The 18,502-nt window shown below is 44.2% G+C and overlaps 1 protein-coding gene across 9 annotated transcripts in view; it reads right to left on the bottom strand.

Annotated features, from left to right (window-relative positions):
* The window catches only part of clcn3 (chloride channel 3), a 43,195-nt gene that overhangs the window by 3,275 nt on the left and 21,418 nt on the right, over positions 1-18,502 (bottom strand). For 6 of the 9 annotated variants that reach the window (XM_004570682.6, XM_004570688.5, XM_004570681.5 and 3 more), the window contains 12 exons: positions 11,940-12,100; positions 11,076-11,175; positions 9,740-9,927; positions 9,257-9,379; positions 8,596-8,802; positions 8,382-8,462; positions 8,032-8,284; positions 7,470-7,756; positions 7,194-7,380; positions 6,528-6,926; positions 6,223-6,439; positions 4,349-4,424 (listed from right to left, as the gene is read on the bottom strand). In XM_004570682.6, coding sequence (XP_004570739.2) covers positions 4,349-4,424; positions 6,223-6,439; positions 6,528-6,926; positions 7,194-7,380; positions 7,470-7,756; positions 8,032-8,284; positions 8,382-8,462; positions 8,596-8,802; positions 9,257-9,379; positions 9,740-9,927; positions 11,076-11,175; positions 11,940-12,100 — 2,279 coding nt within the window. Of the gene's footprint in view, positions 1-1,948; positions 1,987-4,348; positions 4,425-6,222; positions 6,440-6,527; positions 6,927-7,193; positions 7,381-7,469; positions 7,757-8,031; positions 8,285-8,381; positions 8,463-8,595; positions 8,803-9,256; positions 9,380-9,739; positions 9,928-11,075; positions 11,176-11,939; positions 12,101-18,502 lie in introns of all 9 variants that reach the window. The other 3 variants (XM_012924506.4, XM_004570690.5, XM_012924507.4) reach the window with 2 other exon arrangements.

Raw genomic sequence — 18,502 nt, 5'->3', positions numbered from 1 at the left:
TAAAGCATCATTGGTTGCTAGTGGAGAGTCCAAGCTCCAGTTGCCAAGGTAACCCTCTAATCTGTTTACCACTCTGTCATATATCAATCAGCAGTGCACTTCACCCTCATTTCTAGTCGATCGCCTCAAAGATTAACTCTCGACAGACCCGCTTTGTGTCGCCAGCGGTTATATCGCTCGCATGAAGTCAGTCATCATGGGTCTGTGGAGATGAACAACATTCTGACTCGAATTTCATTAAAAATGTAATCATGTTTATTTCAGATTGCTAAAAAACTTAATGGTGAAGGGTTTGAACTGTGTAGAGCCAGAAAGTCTACATCGCCCAGTCGTTGTACAGAAAAACATTCAAAGTCTGTTTTTTAGTGTGAAGTTCCACATTTTAGGATTTATTTTCCCTTCCAGGTTGCATTTCTGATTTCTCTTTTCCTGAAAGTTTCCACAAAACACAGGTGATTTCAAGTTGTGATAAATTACAGCTCATTTCATAATCATGTTTCAATAGCGATTTCTGACTCCTGTGATGAATCCACCTCGCAGCACTACGGAGCACTTTCTCTCTGTATGACACTGTAAAGGATTTAGTCAGTCAGCTGGGGCCATTAAGGACTAACACGGCAGCTTTTTAAACATCGGCGACGCTCCTGCTGACTGCAGTGAGGTCAGGTGAAGAGGAGAAACAGCTGAGAGCAGTGAGAAGAAGAAGCAGTGAGCTATGTGACTCCTACAGAGCTCAAATCATGTAGAGCTGGGTCCAAAGAGCTCAGTGTGCTTTGTGTTAATGCAGTCAGGTGACCACAAGGAGTTCATGCGTTTATGATTAATCGTGATCTTCAGCTGCGTTTTGACCCTAGAAGGCAAATAATTGAAAGCGAACCCAGGTCTGAGTGGGTGGAGCTGAGGTACCTGTGGAGGGCGGAGGTGTGAAGCAGCAGTCACACAGATCAGACCTGGGTTCCCCCGCCGGCCGATCAGACCGGCAGCAGAGGCTCGGGAAGCCAGGTGCAGATCAGAGTGGGTCAGGTGAAGAGTGACCACAATGTTTCCAGTTAAACCAGCAGTGACCTGCCCCAGCTAATTTCAGGTAAAAATCTGGGCCAGGAAGTGAGCGTAGCACCACCTGCACTAACATTACAACACATTAATAATAAAGCAGCCTGTAACTGTGCTGTACACCTGACTCTTCTCTGCATGCACAGCAAGGTCATAAATCTGTGCTGCAGACCGTCATTATTCCTCTGGTGCTGATACACGAGTGTGCGAGCTGCAGTTTACGTGTGCAGCCATGTTAGCTGATAAACGAGCCCTCCATCCTTTCGTCCACACTCGGACGTTTCTAACGTCTGATATGATGGCACCAAAAATACTGAAGCTTCAAAATCTGGCAACAGAAGCAGATGGGTGGTGTCACAGTAGCTGATGTAGCCATGTTGCTTATTACAGATTATTATATCAACTGGAGCTTGTGCAAATGGTGTTTTTTGTGTGTTTCTAATGACAATATACACAATTTACTTATAATTTACTTTGAAAGTTTCTATTTTCCTTCCTATTGCTTCTCATAATCGTGCTTTTTTAACATTTACTCCAGAGTATATTCTAACACCTTCTCCATGTCTGCTGTGGGCCCACACGCAGAAGGCGGGACACTGCTGGCTCAGAGGAAACATCGGCAGGTTAAAGAACAGGATTAGTAATCACTTCATAAAAGGAATCATGTGATCATCGCACGCTAGCTACATAAGCTACAGCACTACTGGCACCAGTCAACACAACATCGTCACTCCACCACGCGCACTACCACTACAGGATGAGGGGGATTATAGGAATGAGTCGCATCACTACAGATTGCCCCCCTCCCTCCCTCCTACTAACATCCCCCCCCCTTCAATCTTTAAAAGGACTAAAGCAACGGTGGTCCGCTTTCCCAAGGCGGCTAACTACTCGCCCAGTCGTTGCACAGGTGACGGCTCACATGTCGTTGATCTGTGGAGCCCCCGGGGCGGTTGTGGTCGAGAGGGGAGGGGTTTTAAAAAAAAAGGGGGGGGGGAGGGAAAAAGCAGTCGTTAATGAAAACAGAAAACTTTGGGAGGCTGAACTTGAAATGACTTCTGTTGTGAGGGGGAGATGGGAAACACACAACAGGCTTCACGGTTACACGACTGCACACATGCTGAGTGTCTCTGATCACACAGTCAGCCAGGAACACAACAGGGTGCTGTGAGTGAACGGGGCTAGCACGAAACAGCTACTGTGTGTACAAATGCAGGTCGATGGGATGAACTCTGCTCTGTGGGAATCTACTGAGCCCCTTTCAGACACCGTCAGCAGCACTCGTCACACGTCTGCTAAACTACCGTTTATTTTTAAAAACCAGGAAATCACTGTTTCAGTTAATATCAGTCAATTTATGTTAAACGTCTTTTACTGAATAGTGTTGAAAATCTCAAGCCGTGTGAAACAAAATGTCCATGAAAAGCAAAAGAGTGCATCTGAATCTGGATTAGTGACGGAGAACTGTGCATAAAATCCAGAGATTTACAGCGACTACAACGTGCCATCATTGTTCATCACACACAATCACTAGCTCAGCCTGCTTTATAGCCTGAAGTATCTCAGTTATCAGGCACAGTGTTAGTTTATGACTCACTTCTGTTTGCTTACACACTCCATGCAAACTGCAGCTTTTAAGTGGTGCGTGTGCATTAACGCACTTTATGGATGCAAACAGTTTTAGGGAGGGCGATGCTCGTTATCTTTACTATCAATTAATACTTAATGGACACCGTTTTTTCTAGACCAATATTAAAACGTGTAACAGAGTTTGTTTACTCTGATGCAGCTGCTCAGGTGCGCGCTCAGAGGCTCTGGTGGTTTCCCCACTAATGTGTTTGAAGTTGAAGGTTTTGAGTGTAAGAGGCATATCTGATCAAATCAAGGCCCTGATCATGCTACAACCTGGCTCGATGAATATCTTCAGGTTCTCAGTAAACTCTGATTTATGTCCCAAACTAAACACACAGTTAAGTCAAAGGACAGCAAAAAGGAAGTTCAGGCACTAAATGTAAGAGAGGCAGCTTTATCCACCTGCCACGAGGCTCTGTTTGACTCCAAAAAGCAAAAACAAGAAAGCCACAGAAAGAGAAGAGAGTCATTTAAATTAAATAGCCATGCAGCTGAAACACAGTGTGCTTCTCCTTGAGACAAATATCAAAGTAATGGAGTTGAAAGCAAAGATAAGCTTTGTTTTCATGTGCAGCTGGTTTTATGCCACAAAGCTGGGCTGTACGGCGCAGAAAAACTACATGATGACAGATTCTTTACTTTTCAACTGAAGCTTCCTCCATCATCAAAAATCAGTCATTTTTTCCCTTTTACATCAGGATACAGTCTAGTTTTATTAAATGCTTCGCACTACCAGAAGCTACTGTTGTCATGAGTTTGAGATGTTTATGTGCTGGACTAAACCAGAGTTATGACGGTTTTGTGTTTTCTGATTAGTTTCAGCGTCGACTTCAGTTTAGTTTGTTCTGTTGTGTTTTAGTTTAGCTGCCGTTAGTCATAACGCTCAGTTTTAATTTTATGAGTGATTAAAATACTGAAGTTTAACTGTCAGCGGTGAGATTGAGCATTTTCCTTTGTTTTTTAAGTAAAATTAATAATATTAGTTCATTCTTTGTGTTTTTTGCTGCTTTTAAACTACTTTTAGTTTTTATTAACAATATTATTAACAATAACCTTGAACTAAGCATTTTAACGGTTATTAGACTTTTTCCTTGAGGACCAAATGACAAGTTTGATGAAGGCTGTGTTGTTTGTATTACAGGACGTCAATAAACTCTGTTGTCCAGTTTCTCAGACATGAGAAGCTGCCATGCCTGAGCAGCTGAGCCTTTGTCTGGCCCTTCGTGTGACTCCTTCTGCGTCCAACACGAGTCACAGTAAGCGCTGAAGCTCGTGTCTGAAAGGGGCTCTGAACTGATGTGGGCGACAGTTCCCATCGAGGTCCAACATTACAGGACCAGCCTAATGCTTCTCTACGCGATGTCTCCGAAACTGCTACAGCTACCATGAAGATGGAGGTCAGACTAGTCTGTCTACGCATGTTTGGCTTCATTAGAGGTAAATCCACAACAAACAAACCCAGGAGCAGAAAAGTGCTTGAAGTAAGGAAGAGGGCAGGAAGTCTGGATGTTTTAGCCGGGAACTGCCATCAGCTTTTCACACTACACTTCATGCATCCCCCCCTCCCCTCCCCTAAGAGGCAGAGCCTAAGAGACAGGTGCAAAAAAAAAAAAAAAAAAAGGTGGGGGAACAGATCACGTGTGAAAGGGGCGGGGCTAGTCACCAGGGGCGGCGTGTGCTGCTTGAGCTCCTCCAGATGCTCTAATATATTCTTCTTAGTGATGATGCCCAACACAATCCTGAAACACACACCTGTTACTCAGCAGACTGCCCAAAACAACAACAACAACAGACAGACACAGAGAGAACACACAGCAGCAGTACACAATAAACACAACAAAAAATACAACTCAAAACTAACAAAACTAAACAAGCAAATACAACTAAAGTTATAAATGAAGTCAAAGTGTAATGATAAAAGAATAACGGTTTAATTACTCATAATATGACTGATTCTTCTGTCAACAAATCCCATGAAGAGGGATTTTACACTCATCTGCCACTTTATTAGGTACACCTGTTAGACTGCTCGTGGCACTGCCATCCTGGATGTGCAGCAGACAGATGTGCAGCAACTGTGTGAACGTCTCATGTCAACATGGACGAAAATGTCTGAGGAATGTTTTAAACACCTTGTTGAAGAATTAAAGCAGCTGTGAAGACAAACCTGGGTCCCACCCAGTACTAGCCAGGTGTACCTAATAAAGTGTACAGTGTCTTTTGTAAGCTGTAAAAAAGATTACGTTACAGCAGAGTATCAGACAGGTGCATTAAATGACTTTAGGTTTATCCAACGCGAATGTAAGAATCATTAAGAACCAGCATTTATTAGCAGCTAATAATAATCCAACCAATGAACCTAATCCCTCTAATCTCCGTAGGATTGCTCAGTGTTTTATAAGTACTTGTTTTTCAATCATTGTGTAACGTTGTTCTTCTTCATACGTATAAAGGAGGCCTTGCTCCTTCCTTACTCTTACAGGAGTGAGTGTTCATATTAAACATTTTAAATTATGAGATAAGTGTGTGACTCTGAGCCACAAACTCAGCATTCGGACTGCTCTATGTGCTCAGTTCTTTCTGTGTTTTGCTCTGTATGACATCACTGTCTATCACTAAAACAGTCATCTCAGGAACTCTGAGCAAATCCCCTGCTGTTCAAACCTTCTGCTTAGGAGGGGCAGCCAATGAGAAGGAAGCTGGCTAAAGTAGCTGCCTATATTCAGGTGGATGAAGACCCAGTATCAGGTAAATACAGATTATTCTGAACTATTAATCAAGCAAAGCTACTCTAGCAAAGCCCAATAACAATAGAAGGAAATATCGTAATAAATTTACATCTTTAAATCATCCTGAACCTCCTTCATGACTGACAGTTTAGGTCTTTTCATGAGATTTGTTGACAACAACAAAAATATGAAAAATAAAAAAAACTAGTGTCATTATTTAAGAAAGAAATAAAAGGTTAATCCTAAAAAAGGTAAATGAAACAAACACTGCTGCACAGTTCCTCTCCAGTGATCATCACAGCAAATTAACACGGTCTGTCTCGTAGTTTCAACATCGCACATCTGCAAAGACCCAAACAGACCGGATCTCCTGCAGGCGTCTCCACACGTGGACGAGACTTTACTTTTAAATTAGTTTCACTGAAGGTTTCTCGCGGAGGTAAAACCTTTAACGTTCCTCCTCAGATTCAGACCACACATCAGCTCCTCTTACTGTCTATACTCCCACTGCGTGACACCTGTTATGTGTTTGTGGTTAGTTTCCGTCAGCAGCTCAGCCTCTCCTGTAAAGGAGACCGTCACTGCTCACCGGGAGGATAAAAGGAGGTGCAGCACAGCGATTAGGCCAGGCCATGCAGATTACAGCATAAATCCAGGGATCCCAGAGCTCATGCAACACCAGACAGTGTGTGTGTGTGTGTGTGTGTGTGTGTGTGTGTGTTAAGCAATCACTACACCAGAAACAACGATGTGAGACGGATCCACCTTCAGCTCCTACAGCACCTCCTTCCTTCCGAGACACACTTACCCGTTGTGAGTAACCAGGCACTGGCGCAGACCCAGCTTCCTGAAAATGTCCACCACGATCTCCATGGGGGTGTGGTCAGTGACGGTGAAGGGGCTCATGTCCAGGATGGAGCGAAGCTTGAGGGGTCGAGGGCTGTCGGCAGGCAGCGTGGGTGCATGCTGGGTGAAGTACACCCTTGAGTTCAGCACGATGCCCTCCTGTTTGCGGCGTGCGTTCTCTGTAGAGATATGAAAAGCATTCACTTTACACCATCTTTAAACTCCAGAAGGTCACGGGGGGTTCAGGTGTTGTCTCTCCAGTCTTACCTATAGCGATTGTGATGTCTCTGCGCAGAGCGAAGCCCACTAGCCTCTGGGACTCCTTAGACACGATCACAGGGAAACCATTATAACTGGTTTCATTGATAATGCCCTGCAGCTCCTCCACAGTCAGGTCGTCCTGCGTGAGCACTGCCAACGGCGGGTCGTTGCGTCGGGGCCTCATCACCTCCCGGGCCAGCGTGGTGTGCGTGAACTCCTCCTTTGAATCCAGGAAGGGGTATCCGTTCAGTCGGATGTGGGCCTCGTAGATTCCCTCTCGACCGAATGCATCGCCCACCCATTTGCTGGTCATCACGGCGGCCATGAGGGGGACGATGTACTCCAGCCCGCCGGTCAGCTCGAACACGATGATGACGAGGGAGACAGTCATACGAGTCACTCCACCTACAGAGGGAGGAAGGCGTGACAGTAACACGTATTAAACTACGACTCCAACTAAACAAGTGTTTATTTCTATAACAGATGAGGCAAAGCTACACATCCCTGATCACATGTTACTCACAGTGAGTAACATGTTCTGACACAGCCAGTTATTGCAATAGCAGCAGGATATCTCATATATGCTCATCACCCGCCCCTCGGTGCTGAAACGTGAAGGCTTTGGCACAAACTGGTGGCAAAGCTTAACAATCCCATTAAGTGCTGACTCACCCAGGCACGCTGCAGCTCCCACCATAGCGTAGAGCCCTGGAGTGATGCAGTCAGCTCCGACTTCGCACCACTCTTTGAACAGGAACCAGTCGTGGTGATAATATGCAAGCTGCTCCATGGCAATGCCAACAATCCGCCCCGCGATCGCCCCGATGGCCATGCTGGGGATGAACAAACCCGACGGTACCTAACGATGAGAAAGGAACATGTTTCAGTGCTGATGAAGACTCGCAGGGCAAAACATCTGCTTCATTATTAAGGAAAAAAATCTCTCACCTTGAGTCCAAATGTGAATATAGTCATGATGATTTTAAAGATGAGCGCCAGGCACAGCTGCCACATGGCCGAGTAGACGCCGGGCCCCGCCGGCTGGTCATCAGAGAAGGCTTTGGTGCCGTTCATCTGGCTGCGGTACTGACAGAGCTGCGAAGACTCCAGCGGACCGCAGTCGGTGAACAGCTCCTTTATCAGCTCGCTGGTGTTCTTACGCGTGTAAGGGTTTGGGAAAGCAACCACCGCAGTGATGGCCGCCACCAGGATCACCTCCAACACCGGGTACCTGCCTACAGAGCGAGACAGAGGTTTGTGTGAAACGCCTCAAATGCAGATTAAACACTGTTGCTCTGCTTCATGGAAAGATGCTTTTATACATTTGATTTTAAGAAAAGAGGATTTTAAAATTCAGACACGGCACTGTGGACTCACTAAAATCATAAAAAGCACATGAGAGGAGAGTATCGACTGATAGAAACAGTCTTTATTCCATTTCACTTTTTTCCACCATTAAGCTCTCAGTAAAAGTTTTAAATAGTGAGGTCACCACGAGGTCACATCATACCGAAACGTGTCGACTTGCGCCGCCGGCACCAGGCGATGTTGGCTTTGATGAAGAAGGCGCCCCAGAGGCCCCCGAACACTCCCAGCAGGATGAACGGGAGGAGCTCAAACAGGTACCATGGCGTGTGGTACTCCACGTAGAACAGCACCAGGCGGCTGTTCCCAAACGGGTTAATGGAGCGAAGCACGAAGGCCGCCACCAGGGCCGCAAAGAATGAGCGCCACAACGTCTTTAGAGGGAAATAGTAGCTCACCTGAAGGAGCGAGGAGAGCATTGGTGGATTAATACTGTTGCTGTTACCATCACATTAAAACAACACCACATAGTAACTTGTTTAAGTGCTGATGCACCTCCTCTAAGCTGAAGAGGACTCCCCCGATTGGTGCTCCAAAAGCAACAGACACCCCGGCAGCTGACGCGGCAGAGAGAACCTGAGAGCACAAAACAAACACACCTCAGCACCAGCGCCGGGCTCGTTCACACAGGCACAAACTACTAAAAACACTCCTACGTATTAAACATTTATTACTCGTGCTACAGGGACCTGGACTTTTTTGCTCTCACCTCTCGTTTCTTGGCCTCGTTCTTGCTGTACTTGGGGAAGAGGTAGGAGAAGATGTTCCCACAGCAGCAGGCCACATGGACCAGGGGGCCCTCTTTCCCCAGGCTCAGGCCCGACGCCACAGCCAACACCAGAGTGATGGTTTTGATCATCAAGGTCCACTTGCCCAGATATCCCCGGATGATGAACCCACTCAGGATGGTCTTGATCTATGGCAGAGGCAGGAGTGAGGAAAGCGAGGTGCTCAGGATCAGACACGTAAACACATGAAAGTTAAAATGAAATAATGACATAAATTCACTGGGTTGTTAGTTGAGCTGCATCTCTGCTTTCAGGTCATTGTCTAACACGTGCCGCTTTTGTGTTTCCATGGCAACAAAGAGCCCCCCCCCCCTTTTTTTTTCTTAGCAGTAAAATATTTCACATCTCCCAGCTGAATTAATCATTTTTAAGTGCTTCAGTACATTAAAAGATCCTGAAACCCATCAGACTCTTTCACAGAGTCACCGGGAGACAAATCGATCACCCAGCGAACAGTCGAACAACATTTCCCATTTAAGAGTTCAAGGATTTCCTTCATACACATCGATGTATCACCAGAAGAGGTTAAAATGAAGAAAGTTTCAGCTGTACCAGGACTTACAAAAGCAATGTTTTCCTCACCTCTGGGATCCCTGAGCCGCAGGCGTACGGCGCAAACACCTTAACCAGACAAACTGCCAGGAAGGCGAAGGACAGAGCCCAGTAGATGTACATGAAATAGTTCATGATGTACGAGCCGGGGCCCTGCAGAGAGGGGCGGATGAAGAGGGAGGGAAAAGTTAAAGAGTGGAAGAAAAACGTCCAAACCTTCAATAAAAAATTAAAAAAAAACTCGTGTGGACGCCTGAGACTACGTCTGCCCTTATGTGTCAGTGTCACTGCAGTCAGCTCATGAGAAAAGGTGCAAAGCTTTTGCAAACTGTCTACTTTTTAATTGAAATTTTTTTTTTTAGATGAATTTGAACAACAAGGGTTTTATTTTTGCATCGTTGCTTAGAAGCCGTAGCCTCTTGGTCTCACTGCAGTGACGAATACGTACTGCAGAAAATGTCTGGTTTTAAATCGACAGCATGCGCTCCCTTTCATGTGCCCGTGTTCCTCTACCTCAGCCTGCCCCAGTATTAGCTCAGCCCAGCTCTTCCACTGAGGACACTTGTCCCTCTCAGCGAAGGTGGTCTCATTGGACGTCCAGCAGCACTGCTCGTGGTTGAACCACAAGGCGCTCAGACACACGCCCTCCTTCAGGTCGTTCATCCAATCAGCAGCAATGTCAATCAGGCCAGCCAAAGCACCTGGCGGGAGGAGGGAACCAGGAAAGGAAAGGAAATAAAAGGGCAAAGAAGTGAAGGCAGGGACGAGTGGGAAAGGTGAAGAACAGAAAAACAGAGAGAGAGATGAGTTCCTAACTACACTACCAGGCTTACTACCTGACAAAGATGTTTTCAGGTGATTTAACAATAATTCTGAGAAACATCCTCACTGAATATGAACCTAAACGCACACTAGAAAACTCTGCAGCAAATCTTCACATTAGACGATCTTCAGCTCTCAATGCATAAATATTACAGCACAAAAATCAGTGTCTGACTTAAACAGCAAAGCTTCTTTCGGCTGCTCCTTTATTCACAAACCTTGCCACAGTGGAAAGATTCACATGTTTGATCTGACAGATGTTTAATGCCTGATACCTGGATATCCTGATACTGGGATCTGGGTCTCCTCCTGTTCTCTAACCAGTGACCTTTGGCATGTAAGGGGACTGTGTGGCTGACATTTTCATATCAGATGGATCTTTGTAAACATCACAGGCTCGCTGACCTTCACGTGAGTGAGTGCAGCCACATTTCTAGATTTCTACATATTATTACCATCATTTTATCTGCCTACTTCTCCCACAACCTGTCAGTTTTTTGGGGAGAGTGGGGAAAAGGCCTGTTGGTGTGATAAAGATAATGGAAAGTGGTATCTGTAAGTTTATCAGTAATAATTATCTCATTTCAAAAGGCTGTATTTTATGAAGTAATGGACATTTTAGGCCCTAAAACAGCTCAGTCACCCCAGTTTTAAATCTATATAATGTGATATCACAGTGCAGAGCTTCTTTTACACAAAGAGCCCAACAGGCATACTCATTTTACTCATTTCTCCCCTCTGTAGCCTGGACCTTTTCATAACTACTCCACTTTGACTAGCTCAGCTAGAAAAAGATTTTCTGTTATTTAGTGGCCATAAAACACACACGGCGAGGATTTCATGGCTCTGAGATGTGTCACGTGGGGCTCTGCAGGAAGAACAGTGTGCTTATAAGAGGTGGGTGAGCGAAAGCACAAGACAGTGAACAAGAGAAAGACTGAGTGTGAGCTGCCTGAGGCAAAGCATGTGAGAGTCACCGGCAGGGCAGATAAGAGCTGTGTGCACTTTAGTACCACATGTATGTTACCTGATGCCAAGCCAGTGAGCGTCACCACCAGCCAGCCGGACCAAGCGTCGTACAGGCTCTTGGTGAACTCCCATGCAGACTCCTTTTTCTTACTATTGATCTGTATCAACACACACAAAAGACTCAATAACAAGCATCGATGGCTAAAAATAAAACTATTAGATCAACTTACAGTGAGATTCATGCAAGTGAGGGAAAGGTTAACAATACCTCATCAGCCTTTTACAGCTGAGGGGTAAAAACAGTGACCTTCAGTGACAATACACCACCTCTACAGCCATGATTTCCACTGTTGCCTCAATATAACAGTCAGCTGAGGGGCGGAGAACACCGGGTATGCGAATAACATTCAGATTGTCCTGCAGCGTCTTGCAGTAAAACACTTGGATAAAAGTGTTGGCAGACCCGAAATGTGCTCATGACCAACTGAAGGGCCGTAAAATCTCCCACACACTTAGCCCATGAATGCTAGTGGTGGATAAGAAACTGATCTCTTAATTTATAATTTGGAAACTGTGGTCGAGTTTGTATAAATGAAAAACATTATAAGACGGGATCATTTTTGTTGGAAAAGTGTTGTTTACCCTCTCTGTTAAGCCATCAGAGCAGTAGGTGCTGATCCTACCTGACATTTCTTTCTTTTATGTGACCCAAACAAACTGTTTATACAACAGGAAGTGCATAACACAGTGGTGGGAAATGTATTTTTTTCTTTAAATTAAGTAGGGCTGTTTGTGGCCCGTGAAGAAAAATATTTTCTTTACAAAATATTAAAAGTATTTTTCTGTCTCTGGGTCAGCTTCGGTCTCTGTTCGAAGCTGAAAAGTGGCTGGTTTGTAGCTGGTTTGGCGTCGGGGTCCTCACCTTCCGGTGTCTCTCGCGGTCCTTGCACTTCTCACGGACCCAGTCGATGGTGTGAAAGTCATCGTAGGTCCCAACACCAGGGATGGGCTCCTCTAGGAAGTCCAGCAGGTGGGTGGAGCTGCTGGGAGCCCCGCCCCCGTTCGACATGGCGTAGTTAGATCCTGAAGAAAAAACAACAAGCACAAGTTCACGGTCCAATTTTTTAAAAGAAGACTATTGACATTTAAAACATATTTGAAAGAGTAAAAAACAAGAAATATGATTTTTTTCCCCACAATGTATGAAACCAGAAGGCTGTGTGAGCAGGCTTACAGTGTTACACCATACATCAGTCTGATGACTTTTCAAACGATACATTTTGGCAGTTTATACTTCTGATTCTTACACATAATCCTTGGAAAAGAAAGAAAGAGATCCATCACAGTGCTGCCTCGGCTGCATTAGAGTTACACCTCCTCCATAATCGAGCCCCATCACAAGCACCGCAGAGATCACTGCACGTCCATCACTGAGATCTAATGAGACTGCTGGAAACACTGCAGCCCATCACCTCATGTGGAACAAAACCCATAACTAATCATAACAGCTTACCTCTACAAACTAGATGTAACCATTAAAGGCCATTACATTTTAAATATATTTATGTATGTTTAGGTTTGCTTTGAGGGTAAAAGCCATTTTGAATTCTGCTTCACTGGTCCACAGGCTGCAGGACCATGTGACTCCCTTCAGGCCAAATAACCACTTCTATCTTGTAAGTAATGACTTGAACATGACTTGGATTATTATCAGGAAAAATTCATTAATGATAAGCGAAACAGCAGCAAACATTGTTAGCCGAATACTATATGAATACCCATATAGTATTCAGAGATGGGCTGATCCTCTCATTCTGTGCAATGACTTTGCTCATTATGCTGGGACGAGACGCCGGCAGTCATTGGTTAGGTCTGACCTGCTCTGGCAGGACGGACATGCTCAGTATGAACACAGAACAAAACATACTGAGTCATCTGCACACACAGACGCACACACATCAGGGCGAGTTGAGGGGCCGATTCTCTGCTTCTTATCTGAGAAGCATCACAGGCTTTACACGGCTGACATTTCTCTTTGCTGCCTGAGGCGGCGGCGTGATGAGAAACGATCTCTGATGTACAAGAGCGACCTGTGGGAGACTTAAAAATCCCTCCACAACATCCGTATAATGCAGCAGGTTTCCTTAAGAGCGCCATTTAGTTTGTTTAACTTGGGACAAAGCCTGTTTGAGAAATCAGAGAAAAGTCCATCCTCTGACATTTGAAACTGTCAGCAAATCGAGCCCGAGCCTCCTCCTTCAGATGACACAAGTATTCATCTGAAAACAAAGACTGAACTGTGCGCAACAATCAGATTAAATGACACAACAACAAGGCCTGCAAATCCAACAAGTATAGCTCATTTCTCCTGTGTGGGGACAGTCAACAATATGAGATTAATGAACAAATAAGAACATGGGTGTAATTACTGCGTGTGTTAAAACCAACACCACCAAAGCAGACAGTAAGATGGCTCACAAGTCCTACCTGACCCAGCTGATAATGACGGAGACAAAAGATCCAATGTTTGTATTTTACTGTCTTTAACAGATGAGCAGCTAAACCAGGACATCTTCATAAACAAGGCTTTCAGATATTTTACTGGGACATCTAAGCAAAAAGGCTTTTTCAGATCTTCATGCTGAGCTCGTTTAATACTTTGGTGCTCTCTGAGCTTAGAGATGAACACGCGGAAATACAAGATAGTCATCTTCAGAAAGTTACTCACAGGAAGTAACAAGGCTGCATGTGAGTGCAATGACACTTTCTAATATTTAGACAACTTTAAAAGACTATTTTATAAACAAACCTCACAAGTTCTGAATAGGAAACTAGAGCAGGGTCAGCACACTGTGATGAACTACTAGTAGAGCTACACTCTACTAGTACTCTACTACTAGTAGCTCAGCTTTTGCACAGTCTTCTTTTTTTACTCAAGTCCAATAAAGAACAGAATGAGCTCCCTAAAGGATTAAAAACATGGATAGATTTTCATATTTATATCTCCTGACACACACACACACACACACACGTTCAGCTTTCTCTCTTTTATTGACATAATGCTTTCCCTAGCCCCTTACCCTAACCATTACAAATGAATGCCTAACCCTAACCATAACCTAATTGTAACCCTGACACTAAAACCCCATTTTGAGCCTCAAAAATGCCTTCAAAAATGTGAGGACCAGGTTGTGTGTCCTCACAAGTGACTGCTGGTTCTCACAAGTACATTAGAATGCAGATTTTGGTCCTCACAAAGATAGCTAGACAGGAACACACACACACACAAGCCAATTCCCAGAAGCCATACTTGTCAGTATTAATTAGATGCACAGTCACCCTGACTGAAATAAAAGCGCTGCAAACATGGAAGGATAAAAAAGAAATCCCTGCAGTTCCTCTTCTGGCCACTTGAGGCAATTTCCAAAAACGAGCCAATCATGCCATGACACCACTGTTTTTGCGCACAGTCCCTGAGACAAAGAGTAAAACTAAACTAAATAACTGTGTCAGAAGTTTACAACACAAATTATAATTGTTTTATTTAAGTATTTAGTAAGATATGCAAATATAATATCAGATAAATTTACCTTCAATAAAAAGAAACAGCCTACAGTAGAAACAGCATTTCATTATATGGTACCCACACACAGAGAGAAGTATAAATACAGTATAAGTGCCAAACCAGTCAAAACATACAACGGGGTAACTCTCATGACCTTCAGTACAGGAAACACATCCATTCCAGGCACCACAACAAAACTCCTCTTTACATTTTTAATATCTTGAGAAACTAAGAATGAACGCGGCTTATCACACAAAGGTTTGTTCATCACTGTGACCTTAAGTGGTTGGGATCATTAAAACAGATCATGAAACACATCCTCATGTTGTCCTCTGCATTCCTACACAGCCACATCATTAACTACTACTGCAGGGGGGTAACGTCAAAATCTTTCTGAGACATTAGTCCAGAGTAAAGCCCGATTCCCACAGACCTGAACGGGGCCGTAACAGAGATTCTGAAAGAGCTGCTTATTAGCTCATGTCGCTCCCTTTGAGGTTTGACAGGATGTAGGAGGAGAAGAAGCAGGGATGAAATGCTCCTGATTAGACGCTGCCTATCCTGTCCAGTGAACAGTAAGGAGTAGTGACTGTGTAAGACACTACTGCAGCTGCTGTGGAGTCAGCAGCAATAAGGAGAAGCATTACAGAGATTGTATCCGTCTCCATTTTGATTTCAGAGTGACGGTTACAGATGGATTGGCTGAGTGATGGGGCGATGACTCAGTGCACAACACAAGCCTCATATGTTTGCTTTGGACAGGTCAATAAACTAGGTGCACCTGTAAGGGCTCAACAAATAACAAAGGTAGAAATAAACCTTCTGTTTATGTATCGAGTTTCCTTTGACTAATCAAGGTTACATCTGCATAGTAACTACAAAAGAGTGACAAAAATCCTTCTATAATTTCGGTGGTTTTAGTTTATTGAGAACAAATTTCAATTACTTACTTTGTTGCGACACCACAAGTTGGACATCCTGTTGCTATAACAACCTCTGCTGACAGAGCTCTGTGCTGTTTAGCTGACATTAAATATATCAAGACAAATTTAAAACTCAGATTCGTAAAGGATCAAGCTCTGGAAAAAGGCCTTTAGAGTTTGCAGTTTTTATTTAATGAAATTAAATGATGTTATTTTAAGTATAATCCTAAATTTATCTTCACCTGCCTCTTGCATCCTCAGTTGTATGTGTGGCAGAGAGGAAAACACACAGTGCATCACCAATGGACCGGCCAGAGACCGGACTGATCAGACAGCCAGCTTCATATATGTTTGATTATGAGGCAGTCAGTTTCAGGCAAACAGTCGTCACGCAGCCACATGCTAACAAGTGGTTAGCATGGAAGCTCCTCACCGTGATTGAAGATGCCATTTTGCCAGGGTAAATCAGAGGGAGACCACCTCAAAAATGAAACGATACCCTACTTAGACACTTGTATCATCCTCACGCAGCTGACGCAGGGACTTTTCAAAGAAGCTTACAAAGAAAAAGGCGCTAAAGCTAAAGCTATCCAGGGCTCACAGGCGGCCAGCAGCCTCGGTATGAGCAACGTATCAAAATCGTTACAAGGATGACTGAAAAAGATTTTTAAAAAGTTGATGGCTTGTAAATACTGAACTGAAGCCTGACTCACTGTAAAAAAAACAACAACAGAATTTTGTCACAAAAAATAATTTTCTCAGAATCCTTTAGCCCTGATGTTACCCCTTAATTGAAAAAGTTATTATCCAAAATTATTATCCTGGCATCTCTGTAGATGATTCACAGCCTGACTCATGAGAGGAGTGAAAGAAAAAAAACAGCCTGATTGAACAGGAAATAAAAAGACTCCAACACACAGCTGACAACTGGTTAATAAATGCTAACCACGAACACGACCACAAACAGTTTGGTTAGAGCAATGTCCAATGTTAGAACAGGTTCATCATACCACAGCTAATGTGACCCAATTTATTTGTGTGTTGAACTCTTTTTCATGACAACGTGAAGAGCAGCACATATTACACAGAATCTAGAATCTAATCATTTCACTTCTCATTTTCATAAGCGAGAATCGAGTACACAGCACATCTAAATAGTCAAATCAGAAGTAAAGGGACTTGTATGTCACTTCCTGGACTCTAGTATCTTACCGTGAGAGTCATCTAGCGAAGTGCTCATGGATGTGGTTAACAATGTTTCCTCACATCCTTAAATTGTGCCTAACTGCGTTTCAATGTAGTCATCTAAGTCACAACCCTAACCCTCCATGCAGAAGTGGCAGCCACAGAAGCCCATAGTTGGCTCCATTTATCCTGGAGCTCAGGTTTTGCAGGTTTCCACAGCACATCGACATAACCGACACCATAAATGCTGACTACACTGGCCTCCATGTTTACGTCAGTGCACCACGTGCTGCTATTGCTCTTTTGCAGATGTGCCAGCCCATCCTTGAACCTGACAAAGGCCACATTTATAGAAAAACAAAAGAGAAAAGTGAATGCTTTACGAAAGAGACGAACTGCCTTTAATATTTTCTGCTGTCGACTGGTTTGTTGATCACAGCAGTATCTGCCTATGAATACGACGGAGGATGAAGACACGACTGCTGCTCTACACTGCAGAACCAACGTGGCTCGATTAAGAAGGGAAACGTTTCAAAACAACAGATTTCACTGATGGAATAAACCAGACGAGCCCCTCCTGATGATGCTGCGCTTTCAGGCACTCATTAGTCCCACTGCAGGTGTGGATGGTGACGCCACGGAAACCAGAGGGGATTGTATGTGCGCACATTTCCAGCATCGTGCTTGGATGGTTCAGCAGACATGCAGACAATACACATGCATATTAAAAAAGAAAAGAAAAAGAAGGCTTCAGCTATGTTCCCCTGTGCATTGGCACCGCGACGCTGCGGTTCTGCATTGGAGGAAGAACACCACGTCAGTGTGCACGGAGTCTTGCTGACAGTGGAGAACACACTTCTCTAAATGAACAGACAGCCTTCCTGTACAACCATCACCAATGAAATGAGAAGTGACTAGAGGTTTCATGCTTCACTCCAACAACCACAGCTGTATTAATCTTCATTAGATCTACTCTACTACTGTTGAGTAATTCAAAGAAGGGTTTAGAGGCAGCTGGGTCATCAGGGTTAGACTTCTCAGCCATCATGTGATCATAAATGATCCCATTAGAGCCCGAGGACAGACAGCAGCGTGCTGTCCACACTGCTGGAGTCTCTGGAGTACCATGAACCAGGCGGACAGAAAAATGGATCAAAGTCCAAAAGGTTGTGCTGCTCACCAAGCTGAGACAAGGCCACAGTGTTTCAGGTCAACGACCACAAGACGATCGACTTACTATAAGTTTGTTTTGCAGTGCCTGTACTCTGCGCACTGCACCGTGTCCACTTTCACCTTTAATTCAAACTTTTCAGCAGTACAGCTAGTGTGCTTTTGACCGTAAAATTGCTAGAAATTCCAGAGTAACAACATTAAACTGATGAAAACAGAAGACATTTGCCGACTGAAGCGTGAATGCTGGGAGTAGGGGTTGCCTACTAAGCTTACGACAAGTGTTTTGTCCCTGCTCGCTCACCATAAAAAAATCTAACAAGGCCAAAAGGAACCAACTCCTGACTCCCTGAACGCCACAGAGGAAAGATAAAGATTAGAGCGGAGAACATGTCATAAAAAAAAAAAATGATAGCCTGGCTGATTGATGCGAGTTGACATCCTGTATCTTGCCAACAGGTGTCCTCACACTCACTGCAGGAAAGACTGTGAGAGGTGCAAAGACGCACAGCAGCGCAGATGTACAAACATCCAGCTTACATGTGCACAACCAGCAGTTTCTGCAGAACGTCTGTGCACAAATTAAAATGGATGCCCGTGATGTTCTCAGGCCCGAGCTCGAGTCTTCACACCAAATCCACC

The sequence above is a fragment of the Maylandia zebra genome, linkage group LG3 (assembly GCF_041146795.1).
Source record: "Maylandia zebra isolate NMK-2024a linkage group LG3, Mzebra_GT3a, whole genome shotgun sequence".
Taxonomy (NCBI): domain Eukaryota; kingdom Metazoa; phylum Chordata; class Actinopteri; order Cichliformes; family Cichlidae; genus Maylandia; species Maylandia zebra.
The sequence above is the reverse complement of the archived record's forward strand: the minus strand, read 5'-3'. Positions and strand labels throughout refer to the sequence as shown.